This window comes from Myxocyprinus asiaticus, chromosome 42 (genome assembly GCF_019703515.2).
Source record: "Myxocyprinus asiaticus isolate MX2 ecotype Aquarium Trade chromosome 42, UBuf_Myxa_2, whole genome shotgun sequence".
NCBI classification, from domain to species: Eukaryota; Metazoa; Chordata; class Actinopteri; order Cypriniformes; family Catostomidae; genus Myxocyprinus; species Myxocyprinus asiaticus.
The window spans coordinates 6,791,504-6,804,733 of record NC_059385.1 but is presented as its reverse complement, the minus strand read 5'-3'; the positions used below and the strand labels follow the sequence as shown (position 1 = coordinate 6,804,733).

At 39.1% G+C, this 13,230-nt stretch overlaps 1 protein-coding gene across 2 annotated transcripts; it reads right to left on the bottom strand.

Moving 5' to 3' along the window:
- Positions 1–262: 262 nt before the first annotated feature.
- gpat4 (glycerol-3-phosphate acyltransferase 4) lies at positions 263–10,741 on the bottom strand. Of its 2 annotated transcripts, XM_051684051.1 has the most exons (13): positions 10,612–10,741; positions 9,756–10,281; positions 7,095–7,164; positions 6,718–7,000; positions 4,055–4,129; positions 3,334–3,423; positions 3,115–3,208; positions 2,913–3,028; positions 2,744–2,799; positions 2,556–2,641; positions 2,328–2,456; positions 1,180–1,259; positions 263–889 (listed from the first exon to the last, which is right to left on the bottom strand). In XM_051684051.1, exons 2-13 carry the CDS (start codon positions 9,921–9,923, stop codon positions 781–783), a joined length of 1,356 nt encoding a protein of 451 aa, XP_051540011.1. In that variant the 5' UTR covers positions 9,924–10,281; positions 10,612–10,741; the 3' UTR covers positions 263–780. The 2 variants fall into 2 exon arrangements, with proteins under 2 accessions (XP_051540011.1, XP_051540012.1); XM_051684052.1 differs by lacking the exon at positions 4,055–4,129.
- Between the last annotated feature and the right edge of the window lie 2,489 nt (positions 10,742–13,230).

The following is a 13,230-nucleotide window of genomic DNA, read 5'->3' as shown; positions in this document are numbered from 1 at the left end:
AGTATTTTTGAAAAACCCTTAACTCTAAGCAAGAGTAAAAATAATAACAGACATGTTCCAGCACACAGAAAAACGAAGTTTACCCTAGCCTTGAGCAAGCACTACTAACAAATTTTTCTGTGAATAAACAGTTGTCTTTTCTGAAGTTTAGAAAATAAACCTCACACATCATTCAGACCCCCAACTGATGAGAAGGTAACATGACCTGTTTAAAAAGAACAGTATTTTATAAAAAAAATAAATAAACACACAGCACACTAAATAGGCTGCCATGAGGAGATGAACGCTGAGCATCTAAACAATTAATGGACATGGTTCTTGCAACACTAAAGCTCTACGCACACCATCCTCTGTTTTTTTTTATTTTACAAGCTTAAATAAATCACTTCAAACTCTCTCACACTTCTCCTGGGACATCGTGCAATACAGTAACAAAGCACAAATATGCAAAACATTAACAGACTGTGAAGGAAGTAAAAATCAAGTATGTCACGTGTAACTCTCACTCCAAGTTGAAATCAGCCCAGAAATTGAATGCCACTGAGACAATCGTGCAATAACGCAAAAAGCTCCTGAGGCGCAGCAGTGGGCAGAGGATCTGGCAACAACATTCTCCCTCACCGGCTCTTGACTGATTTCTTCAGTCCAGTTCTACAGTTCTGTGTGAGCAGATTCAGAAGGGGGCCAGTCTTGGGCCACACTGCATTCTGCGGAGGGTCCAGGCTCTCGCCGTGAGCGCTGCGCAGCATGTTTCAAGTCAAGCAAGACAGCTGGGTCCCTTCAGGAGCGACTGCGGTCTTCGCTATTGCCCACTAAAACTTTGCTGTACAGCTTCTGCTGCTCCTCTCTGAAAACTTCTTTAACTTTCCCACGTTTCAGACCGCCGTCCCTGAGAACATTGAAAACACAGAAGATTGAAGATGAAAAAAAAATGGGTCAAAGCCCATGTCCTGGCACAGTGTTTACCACTATTTTTAGAGTAACTTGATACATAGTCTTCTTTATGTCATCTCCTTACTAATTCTTATTACTTCATTCTTACACTTATTTTGTCATTATTTTGTTAGTAAAAAAACATTTAAATGCAGAGTTTAGGCAGGAGCTTACCTGTAGAAAAAACATTTGACTGCCTATGCATTAAGTGTTTGTAAGAAATAAAAGACTTTGTCTTGAACTCACCACAACAAGTCTGCCAGGCCTCCCTTTCTAGCAATGGCCGCCTTGACCCTGTTGGCAAACTGCACAGCGTCCTCCCCTTCCTGCATGTGTCAGAAAAAGGTTAACAAAACACCTGAATATGTGAGATTCTGGCCCCGTTTACACCATGCATTAACATGCGTTTCATATCCGGATAGTATCTGGATATTCTTTAGCTGGATTGCATTTACACTTTGCAGTTAAATGCATCTCCACAGTGATCAGACAGCGATCTGATCAAAATTACCTGCGCAAAATGGAAATCACTACTTACATATTACATCAGAGGAGGTGGTAACTGAAAATTCTCCGTCTTGATGGATAATTCAAATGCTTTCCATCACTTTAACAGACAGGGTTTTTCCTCATTTCATATTTTTTGGTGGCTACCAAAGCTAAATTTCAGATTGCTGAAGCAAATTTAATTATATTCATCTTGCGCTCGGCGCTTTGTATATGATCCTCATCTGAAATGAGCGAGTGAAGACTGGTTTCACGTGAGTGTCGCGGGTGATTTGAAAACTGGAGACGTGAGAAAAATGGGGATTTGAGGAGAGAGACAGACGAGATATTCCAAGTGAAAACCAATGGAAAAATACATGCAATACTGTTCTTTGTTCGGGCGACAAGATTGCAAGGCAGTGGTGTCCGATTTGATCTTCACATTGCTGAATTAACAGAAAAAGGCAAGAACCCGCAACTCAGCGCTTTTACAAAGGATGACTGTAGAAGAACCTCATCACATAATTAACCACTTAGGTAGTTGTATCCGGATAACGGAAACACATTCGCATTTACACCTTCCTTGAATGTGGTCCAAATCCATTCCTGACCACCTCCGAATGTGGTTTCAGTGGTCTGATCCCAATGCGTCTTGGGTGCATTTACACCTGTCACTTAATGTGGTCAAGTGGAATCCGATAGCAATCGGCTTATTGAAAACGCAAGGTGTAAATGGGGCCTCTGATCTGGCTATACTTTTGGAGACAAAACTGTCCCCTAGAAGTTAGCAAAAGTATTTTGGGGTTAAGGTTCATCTGTAATAATCATAATTAGCTTGATAAAGGAACAGTACAGTTCAATGGAAATTTTTCTTTAGATGCTAAATCAATGTGTCTGCGTTGTCTCACCATTCTGCTCATTGGAGGAAGATACCAGACGCTGCAGACGATGGCCCAACTGCTCATCATATGCAGCAGATAGTTCACCATCCCAAACTTACTGCTGTTCCAGAACGCATCACCGAAACGAGGGTCGTACTGCCAAAACAGTATAAACAAGTCAGTGGGATTTTCAAACATTTGAATCTGTTAACAATTGTGGAAAAAAGTGAAAAAATAAATAAATAATGTTCTTACCTTTATGGCGACAGGGTAAACAGTACAGCCGATCTCAAAGCTTCCCTTCTTGAACATCATGACTGAAGTGTTGTTAATACAGGTTCCTTATGAGGAGACATCGAGGATGTCATTATTTCATCCACACATGTGTTACAGTATGATAAACGAGCATTTATATCACAGCCTTTCTAGGTTTTGGCACTTACCTTCTGGGAATATGAGGATGGGCAGTTTGCTTTCATCTGCAACATGGTCACTTAATCTATGTATATTTACATATATATAAAAAAGATATTTTTAAGTTAAACTTTCAGTTTAAAGGCAGCTGATGAAAAAGTAGTCTTAAGTTAAAAGAACCGTCAATTGCAACGTTACCGTTTAGCCACTAGGTGTCTGTCCTTGACTTCAGACCTCTCAAACCAAATGTGCGGACAGGCTTTGACCATCGCCCTCTGAATGACCCCCATCAGACCACCGTGGACCTGACCCACCTGATCCATGCAGACAGGAATGGTTAATGCACATCCTGCATTAAACATCAACAAGCATCTCACAAAACATCAACACATCACACTACCATAGCGTAGCATCCGTCACTGGCCAGAATGATGACATCAATGGGAGAGGTGTGATTGGCCACACAGATTCCTCCATTTTTTGGTTTATTCTCACTGGAAGGACACGTCAAAGAAAACAACGCAGTATGCATACTAGCTTCACCTTGGGCATGGCAACATCAGTGTACAGCTGTTGTCCCCAAATGCTGACTCATAATATTGTGTTTATGTGTGCATACCTGTCATGGTAGGTGATGATGGCAGTGAGGGCTCGCACGCAGATGCGGTAACACATCAGATGAACCTTATCACTCAGATAATTCTTCATCCTGCAGTTATAAACACAAATATTACATTTACATTTGCTTCAGGAAACATCAGGTGTCTTTTGGTAGAATCAGTGGATCAAGAGCAAATACATTACTATATATTTAAAAACCCCCACAACATTGTTTGAGAAGTACAGTTTTCTTTCCTGTGTTGACATACTTAAACAGTTTAAACTATACTAGTGAAACAGGAAGTTAGGGTGGGACAGCTGCTTTATTTTTAATGTCCTTGCTAATACTAGTCAGAGGCAGATTGACATTTTCAATCTACTGAGTATTTTATTAGGTTAATAAAAAAAGATGATGGATACGAGTGCAAGATGTGTCATTAATATTTTTGGTCTGTTTTCCCGAAAAAGACTGTGAAATTTGAATGTGATAATCTGATAAATGTTAATTTTGCCAATTTATAAGAGTACACTGGGACACAGATGGCAGCAAAGCTAACATGAACTAAAAGCCACAAAAGTCCAACTTTGATTTTATGGGGGTCTTTAAACATGAAGAGTTTGGTGAATAACAGCTTGTGGTTCAATCACTAACACATGCTTTCTAAATTAATTAAAAATAATGAAGATTCAGAAAATGTGCTTCGGCTTGCCAAGAACTTTAGAAGTGCACAGAAACATACCTTCCATTTGGAAACAGGCCAACGATTGACGTCAAAACAACAAGAAGACAGACACCAGTAAAAGCAAGCGTGACCCTGTCAAGAGCACAAGCCAAGAGTTAAAAGCATACTGCACAAGGGGCCTGGGTAGCTCAGCGAGTACTGACGCTGACTTCCAGCCTTGGAGTCACGAGTTCGAATCCAGGGCGTGCTGAGTGACTCCAGCAACCAAATTGGCCCTGTTGCTAGGGAGGGTAGAGTCACATGGGGTAACCTCCTCGTGGTTGCTATAATGTGTGGTTCTCGCTCTCGGTGGGGCACATGGTGAGTTGTGCGTGGATGCCGCGGAGAATAGCGTGAAGCCTCCACACGCGCTACGTCTCCGTGGTAACACGCTCAACAAGCCACGTGATAAAATGTGCAGATTGATGGTCTCAGACGCGGAGGCAACTGAGATTCATCCTCCACCACCCGGATTGAGGCGAGTCACTACGCCACCACGAGGACTTAGAGCGCATTGGGAATTCCAAACTGGGAGGAAAAGGGGAGAAAAAAACAAACAAAACAAAACAAAAAAGCATACCGCACAAAATCTATTCACATCCTTCTTAATTTAAACACTGAATAAACATTATTTGTATAAGAGACTAATAGAGATTACAAACAGCCTCAGGTGATGAATACATTTCTGTAGCATAGTACTTTAAAAGAATCTCTAATAGTTCAATTCATAGTCTGCAATGTATAAAAATAGAAAAAGTCAATTTAACCTTAAGCGTTGGGCATCTGAAAGCCTTAAAACTGCTGATGGTCTTAAAGTGCTGACAGTTTAAAAAACACTGACATTTTATAGGAATAGTTCACCCACCTCTCTTCATTTACTTTCCCTACTGCAATCCCGGATGACTTTGTATGACTTTCTTCTGCTGAAATCAAATGAAGATTTTTACAAGAATATTTCAGCTCTGTGGATTCTCACAATGCAAGTGAATGGCCACCAAAACTTTGAAGCTCCAAAAAGCACATAAAGACAGCATAAAAGTTTATTTTCGATTACACTTCATAGCGCCATCTAGCTCTCTGCGCATGTGTCAAGCACTAGGAAGTGTAATCGAGCTTGAAATCATAATTGTTCCTAGAGACTAGAATGGCAAGATGTACAGTGAAAAAGGAGTTACATTTTGGTCTGTTCTCCACAAAATTGATTAGATCGCTTCAGAAGACATTTATTAAACCACTGGAGTCTTATAGATTACTTTTAAGCAGCCTTTATGTGCTTTTTGGAGCTGTAAAGTTCTGGTCACCATTCACTTGCATTATATGGACCTACAGAGCTGAGATATTCTTCTAAAAATCTTCACTTGTGTTCAGCAGAAGAAAGAAAGTCATACACATCTAGGATGGCATGAGGGTGAGTAAATGATGAGAGAATTTCTTTATTCTTCGTCTTGGCTGCATCTAAACTGATTTTACAAATAAAGGCTATGATTACAGATAAGGATGAAAATCATAAATTTAACGATTCTGGTTCCTTGAAGATTCTTTTTTTTTTTTTTTATATAAGTACCATTTCCAAAAATCTCTCCCAAATCGGTATTTTTAACTATTTTTAACACATTGTCATATGAAAAACTAGTCATTAATTACAAAGATTAAAGCCACATCTTGGTTCATTTTGAAAAGTAATGACTTGCGGTCAGACATTTATTTAGTAAACACTGTGACTGATTCAGTGAGTAAATTGTCAGACTGCTTCAAACCAATTACTCAGACTCAAGACTGATTTGTATGTCTTTTTGACCAATTTGTTAAAAAGAACTGGCTCATAATTTGAGTAATTTGTTCAAAAATACACTGGTCGGGGGCCTGGGAAGGTCAGCGAGTATTGACGCTGACTACCACCCCTGGAGTCGTGAGTTCAAATCCAGAACTCCAGGGCGTGCAGAGTGACTCCAGCCAGGTCTCCCAAGCAACCAATTGGCCTGGTTGCTAGGGAGGGTAGAGTCACATGGGGTAACCTCCTAGTGGTCACTATGATGTGTGGTTCTCGCTCTCGGTGGGGTGCGTGGATGCACTTGAAGTCCTGGTGGTGGCGTAGTGACTCGCCTCAATCCGGGTGGCGGAGGACGAATCTCAGTTGCTTCCGCGTCTGAGACCGTCAATCTGAGCATCTAATCACGTGGCTTGTTGAGCGCGTTACCGCGGAGACGTTGCGCATGTGGAGGCTTCACGCTATTCCCCGTGGTAACACGCTCAACAAGCCACGTGATTAGATGCACGGATTGACGGTCTCAGACACGGAGGCAACTGAGATTCGTCCTCCGCCACCCAGATTGAGGCGTGTCACTACGCCACCATAAGGACTTAAAGCGCATTGGGAATTGGGCATTCCAAATTGGGGAGAAAAATACAATAAAAAAAAATACACTGGTCATGCTGTATGTTCATTTTCTTTGCCATGGCAGTGTCGATTTATTAGTGGCTCAGCCCTGCCTGAACATAAAATGCTGACTTTAAGAGTGTTTCAGTACAATGCGTTTCATCCGCATCGGCAGAAAAAAGTAGGCCTTCAAGAACCGTTAATGGAACCGAATGTCTTAAATGATTTTGGTCCCTGTATTTTTTATTAAATGCAACCGGTTCTGATTAAGAACCGGTTCTCGATCCATTTCTCCTCTTCTCACCTGAGCGGCAGCAGGAACCCATAGCGGATGAGCACTCCCACCCCCCACAGTGCTGTGAGTCTGGTGCTGATGTGGTGAAAATTGTAGTTGCTGCGGGTTAGCAGGTTCCAAGACTCCAGCTCCTCTGCTGTGAATCGTTTGGTCACCTCATCGTCCACAATGCTCTCCACACCTCGCCGGCAGAAATAGAAGATGTCGGACATGTCAAACTCGGGCTCTGCGCCGCCACGCCTCATTTCCTGGATCTCCTGTTCAAGTGACACTAGCTCTTTAGCAATGATCCCTGGAAGAGACAGAAAGAGAGGAACTCAGTTTCTTTGATGTTGGAGAAATTATGTTAGTGGTAACTCATGTGGATGATCCATTTAATGGTTCACCATTGCTGTAGGGTTTGTAGAGATGCTGATTCTTCTCCTTGGCTCCCCTCTCCATTCTTAATGTCGCCCACTAAAAACAGAGCAAGAAATGTAATCAGGCATCAAAAGAAGCAAAGTCAACACTCTATTTGTGTTGCATAACAATATCACATTATGTGTATGGATTTCTTGCTTCCAAGGAACACAAAAGGAGATGTTAGGCAGAATGTTAGGGGCTGGTAGCCTCAGACACCTTTCACTTTCATTGTATGGTTACCAAAGATAACATTCTGCCTAACATCTTCTTTTGTGTTTCACGGAAGGAAGGAATTCATACGGGTTTGGAATAACATTAGGGTGAGTAAATGATGACAGATTTCTCATTTTTGGGTGAACTATCCCTTTAAGCTTCTTTTCGTTACACTTTGTTACATCTAATTTGTATCTCCTCAGTGGCAGGCTGGTCTGAGACCCCAAGAGGCCTCCCATGTTCCCTCTGGTACAGGCTAACCTCACGCATCTGTCATGAGGACAGAGAAACATCATTCAAGCGGTAAACAGCCTTTGGGGAGCCAAATCCACAAAGCCAACACAGGGGAGAACACATCGGCTGATCCTGGAGCTTAGCCAAAGCTCCCTGAAAACCTCATCTATGATCACACACACAGAGCAACCACTGACAGTTTAAAGGGAAATGAGCTATAATCTGCCTATGGGAGCCCATTAAAGTAAATGGACTCAATATTTTGCGCTGTCTACCTGCACATTATGTATGTTCATCTGTGTATTTGTGCACTAAACATGTTACGTTGCTGCTGTTGCCTGTGAATTTCCCCTCAAAGATCATCAAAACTGCTGTCCAACCAAGGACAGCAGCTGAGCACAGAGTGTGGAAAGATGACAATCCACTGTGTGAAAGTAAACACAGACTCTCTTGGGAACTGATGATGCTCTGACTCAGGATGGAGAAAAAGAGAACAGTCAAGCTGCTTGTCAGACTAAATCTCATCCCCTGTTCAGGGTCACATGATGGCAGAGTCTGGGGAGGTTAGTTACTAAAAACAGCCATCTGGAGTTTCTCAGAGAGTCCGGAGAGGGTCGGACAGAGGGTGACTCAATCAGTCCAGATGGATGAGAGAAGAGTGTAACCGCATGAAACCATCAGAACTTGTTCCAAGACACATGACACATTTACATAAAATGAAAGTAGCAAAATTAGGTGTGAGACTTAAAAAAAAATCTATTTTCAAAGACATATTGATGTGTAGTAAGCAAATAAATAACTGTGACAATTCAGAACCGTTAAGCCCAAAGTGTACTTAGGTGAGATGCAAATGCGGCTTCGTCATCATTTCAATTTTTCTAATGTCCTCTGAATGTGCAGTAAGCGCATATGCAACTGAGCCGTTGCTGTTACGAAGCAGCACTAGAAGATGTAATCTCATTTAAAGGGCCAGTTTATCCCAAATTGAAAAGGATCCCATTATTTACTCACCCTCATGCCATCCCAGATGTTTATGACCTTATTTCTTCTGCTGAACACAAAGAAAACATTTTTAGAATATTTCAGCTCTGTTGGTCCAATCATTGCAAGCGAATGGTGGCCAGAACTTTGAAGCACCAAAAAGCACGAAGGCAGTGTAAAAGTAATCCATATTACTCCAGTTGTTTAATCCGTCATCAAAAGCGATATCATTATAAGTGTGGGTGAGAAACAGATAGGTGCCCAGTAGGTGGCGATTTGCAAACAAAATAAGAACAATGTGAAAGTGAAAGTAGAGATTTATAGGTAAAACAAATAGACTTAAATACTGATCTGTTTTTCACCCACACCTATCATATAGCTTTTGAAGGACAGAGTTTTCACAACTGGAGTCGTATGGATTACTTTTATGCTGCCTTTATATGCTTTTTAGAGATTCAAAGTTCTGGCCACCATTCACATACATTGTGAGGACCAACAGAGCTGAAGTATTATAAAAACCTTCTTTTGTATTCTGCAGAAAAACAAAAGTCATACACATCTGGGATGGCATGAGGGTGAGTAAATGAGAAATTTTTATTTTTTGGGTGATCTATCACTCAGGCTGCTTATTTTAGCGAAAAACAAAACTTTATCATGCATGTGGGTGACTGAAGAAAGATTAACATGCAACGGAGTAAACAGGTCTCTAAAACTGCCACTTGTGGCATCTCTCATCCTGAAACAGTTACATTCAAGGTCACACAGATACACTTAGAAACTGCTATAAAACAAGATTAACTGCCAAATTCTTCACTAATGTTTGCATGTGTTATTTGTCCTGAAGATGAAATAGTATGCAACAGCATAGGTTAAACAGAGTTAAATGACAGCCACACCCTCAAAACTTACACATTTATTCTGTCAATCATGAATGAATATTCTACTCTCAGCCTCTGGCTGCCTCTGAGGAGGAAGAGAGTGTTAACTTGCGCCGTTGAGAGCTCCCCCAAATGACTTTTCCATTGACACTATGAGACAAGGCAGTTTTAAGACCACCAAAGATCATGTTTACACTGCAATCTATCTAACCAGCTTTAATCTCCCACAGGTTCCTTGAAATTCTAGTAAAGTTCTTTGTACTATGGGATGATGAGTTCATGAGAAGACTCTTGATCAGTGGAGAAAGAGGCATACATACAATTAATGAACAATCTCACCTCAAAAAGCTTGATCAGTGATTTCATGTAGAGCCTGCGGATCCCGAACGACACACCCAGGATTGCAGGCACAATGATGAAGACCAGCAGAAGAGTAAACCACACCGTGAAGGAGATGCCCAAGAGCATACAGATCAGGCTGTCGAACTGGAAGAGGTAGGACTCCATCTTGACTGCGATGTTACAGGGAAGTAACAATTCAAAGTGATTCCCTAAATAAAGACTGGACTCTTCTATAGTGCCTCAATTTCTGAAGCCTACGCTGAAACAAGGAATTCATAGGCACATCGTGAAAGATAAACATTTATGCTTGGAACAATGGAAAAATATCCATCAAGTTAACACAATAGCGGTAGAGACATGCCAACAAGACTTGTCAGGGTTTGGAAACTCTCTGTGTCAGTCTTGAGAGTTGGAAATATAGAGCATAAACATGTGTATTGATGTCCAATAATGAAATTATTCTTTTAGCCTCAAGGGATTTTTTGAAACAACTTAACATGATCCACTGCCATCTCTGACATATCTAGAAAGAAAGAGACACAAACACAAAGATATGTGAATAAAGAGTTAAAAAAATTGCTCATCAACCGAGAGTGAACATTATTATCAACAGCTAACATTTAATATTATGACGTTATCCCAGATATAAACACATTACACGGATTTTTTTTCTGAGCTAGTAATAGTGATATGCATAAATCATAAATTGAATAAATTAGGTGTTAGGAAATGTTACTGGCTATTCAGATGTAAATGAATGTAGGCTAATACGCTAAACAAAAGCTTATTATTTAACTACATAATTAAACCCGCAAACGGCATTAGGTGTATGAAACCTGCGTCTTATACTCACCTTTTGCAAGAAGATAACGTGATTATTTTTCTTTTGGATTAATTACAGATTTGATATTTAAGCATCGTGAGCGGCTGCTGATGTGGTTATGACTCTAGTTTAAGAGCATAGCACGGCTGCCGCTATTTCCGTTTCCGGTGGGCTCGGCTGCCTTGTTCAGAGCTCTTCTACAAGATAGGTATAAAATAGCATAACGCGGTGGTAGGAGACAAGAGGCCGTTCATTTTGAATGGATGTCTATGAAGTAGATGCTTCAGTGCGCTGAATAAACTGCTTTTGTGAGGAAACAGCTCATAACTTAATGAATTGACCACATGTCCGCTAATCAAAAACATGTTTTACACGACAAATATTTTTTGAATGAACCATGTGAGGAGATTACTACGATAAAATGTATGTTTTAAAAGAGAAAACACTGACAATTTTGCGACAAGTAGGTGTCATTTTACGGCTCTCCCCTTTCATTAGTATGGTATCCGCAAAGGGTGACTTACTGTCGTGACAAGCTTTTTGACCGTTACGTTCTCTATTATGATAGAGCCGCGGAGGTTGAAATTAAGTAAATAAAAGAATCTATGGTTTGCCCCTCTCGCTTCTGATCTCAGAGCAGCTTCTCTGTGTGCTGCCGTGTTTCAAGAATAATGTGAACGGGGAAAACTGATTCCAGATCAGCTCAGTAAAGGTTGGGGTTCGTTATCAATGAAACAAAAATATTGGGCCTATGCTTCAATATTGATTGAAGACTTTTTAATGCTAAATTTTAAACACATGGTATCAACAATACAAAACTGTAACAGCTTAACTATGACTGAAGGCGCAGTACAAGCGCATGAAAGAGATTTAACCTAAAATGCACGATAATGAATAATAATAAAAATACTGAGTTTTAATGAATATTTAGTGTTCTGTGCAAATTACTCAATCAACAGTATTTGTGGCATTATATTGATTACCACGAAAGTTAATTTCGACTCATCCCTCCCTTTTCTTAAAAAAGCAAAAATCTGGTTTACAGTGAGTGGAAGTGAATGGGGCCGATTCGTAAATGTTAAAAATACTCACGGTTTCAAAAAGTATAACCACGAGACGTAAACAGCATGCGTTTTTACATGATTTTAGTATGATAAAATATCTGACTAGTCTTTTCTGTGAAAAGTTATATCCAATTTTACAACCTCTTTGCTATGACGATAGCATAAACCCTAAAAAGACAGTAAAAACTATGGTTTATACAAAATACAATTATTAATAAAAAGATAAATACAATTATTATTTAATTATTTAATTTCTATACACATTTTACAATCATATTTAATCAAACTACACAATGATCACTGTAAGACATTATAGATATTACAGTTTCCCTTTTTTTTTGTTTTTTGTTTTTTTTTTAATGCATGATTTCCTGTAAAGCTGCTTTGAAACGAGGTGCGTTGTGAAAAGCGCTATACAAATAAAAATGACGACTTGATTTAAAGAACTTTGCACCTAAAATAATACACAAGTTTAAACAGAACAATTAATGTAAGGGCTTTTATAAAAGAAAATTTAAACCATCCAAAAATTGCCCCCTTTTTTTTTTTTTTTTGTAAGAAAATGAGGGACAATTTTTTTTTTTTTTTTTTGTGGTAATCAATATCATGCCACAAATACTGTTGTTTGAGCTTAACATAAAGCTTAGCTTAAACCCAGAATATGCCTTGAAAAGAATCGTGATTACATAGAGTTTTATGTCAAAATATCTGCTAGCTATAATTTATGAAGAAATTATGCAACAAAATTAAGCGAGGTGGTTTGAACTGTCTACATTTATAAATGTGTTTTGATAATGCTCTTACAAAATAATATTGTTGTTAAAAAAGTCACTATGACCAATCATTATTATTTTGTATTTATTTATTTTTATTTGTATTTTTTTTTTTGTAAGGATATTTTTGTCCCATAGTCTGTTGAAGTATGATCATTATTTTTATTGGATGGGAATTACATGACGTAAAATAAAAAGTTTAATTAAAAACTGCAATGAACAATCCTCCATGCTAACCCCATTTTTGTAAATGGGTGTGAATTGTTTTTGTAAAGTCATTTTCTCCAATTTTTAATGGAAGGATTGCTATTTCTGTTGGATGGGGATTATATGATGCACAAGGTTAACATCCCTGTCTGGCATACTGCAAAACCAGCTCTGGCCAGATGCTGGAGCTACAACTCTACATCTGAATACTTTTTGAGACATACAGGTAACAGGTACATGATGCTCTATGGCTGTAACCAATTAATTAAATTTTAAATATCATGTAACAATTAAAATATTAATATTTGATCATATAAATTAATAATAATTAAATAGAAAAAATAATATATTTCACTGACTGACAACCTTTTTAACCTGATATGATAGAAAATTGGTCTGTTTGTGGCATTCTGTGTCGGCCAAAATACAACTTCTGTATGGTCTTTAAGTCTTAGAGTTTGAAGAATATGAGATAAGAACAAAGATGCAGTTTGACAACACAACTCTTTAATAAAATCTACACTCTAAAAAAGTTGTTGTTTTGGCATGCATAGATTAACTCATGTAAGACAAACTTGAAATCGCATAAATAAATTACAATAAAT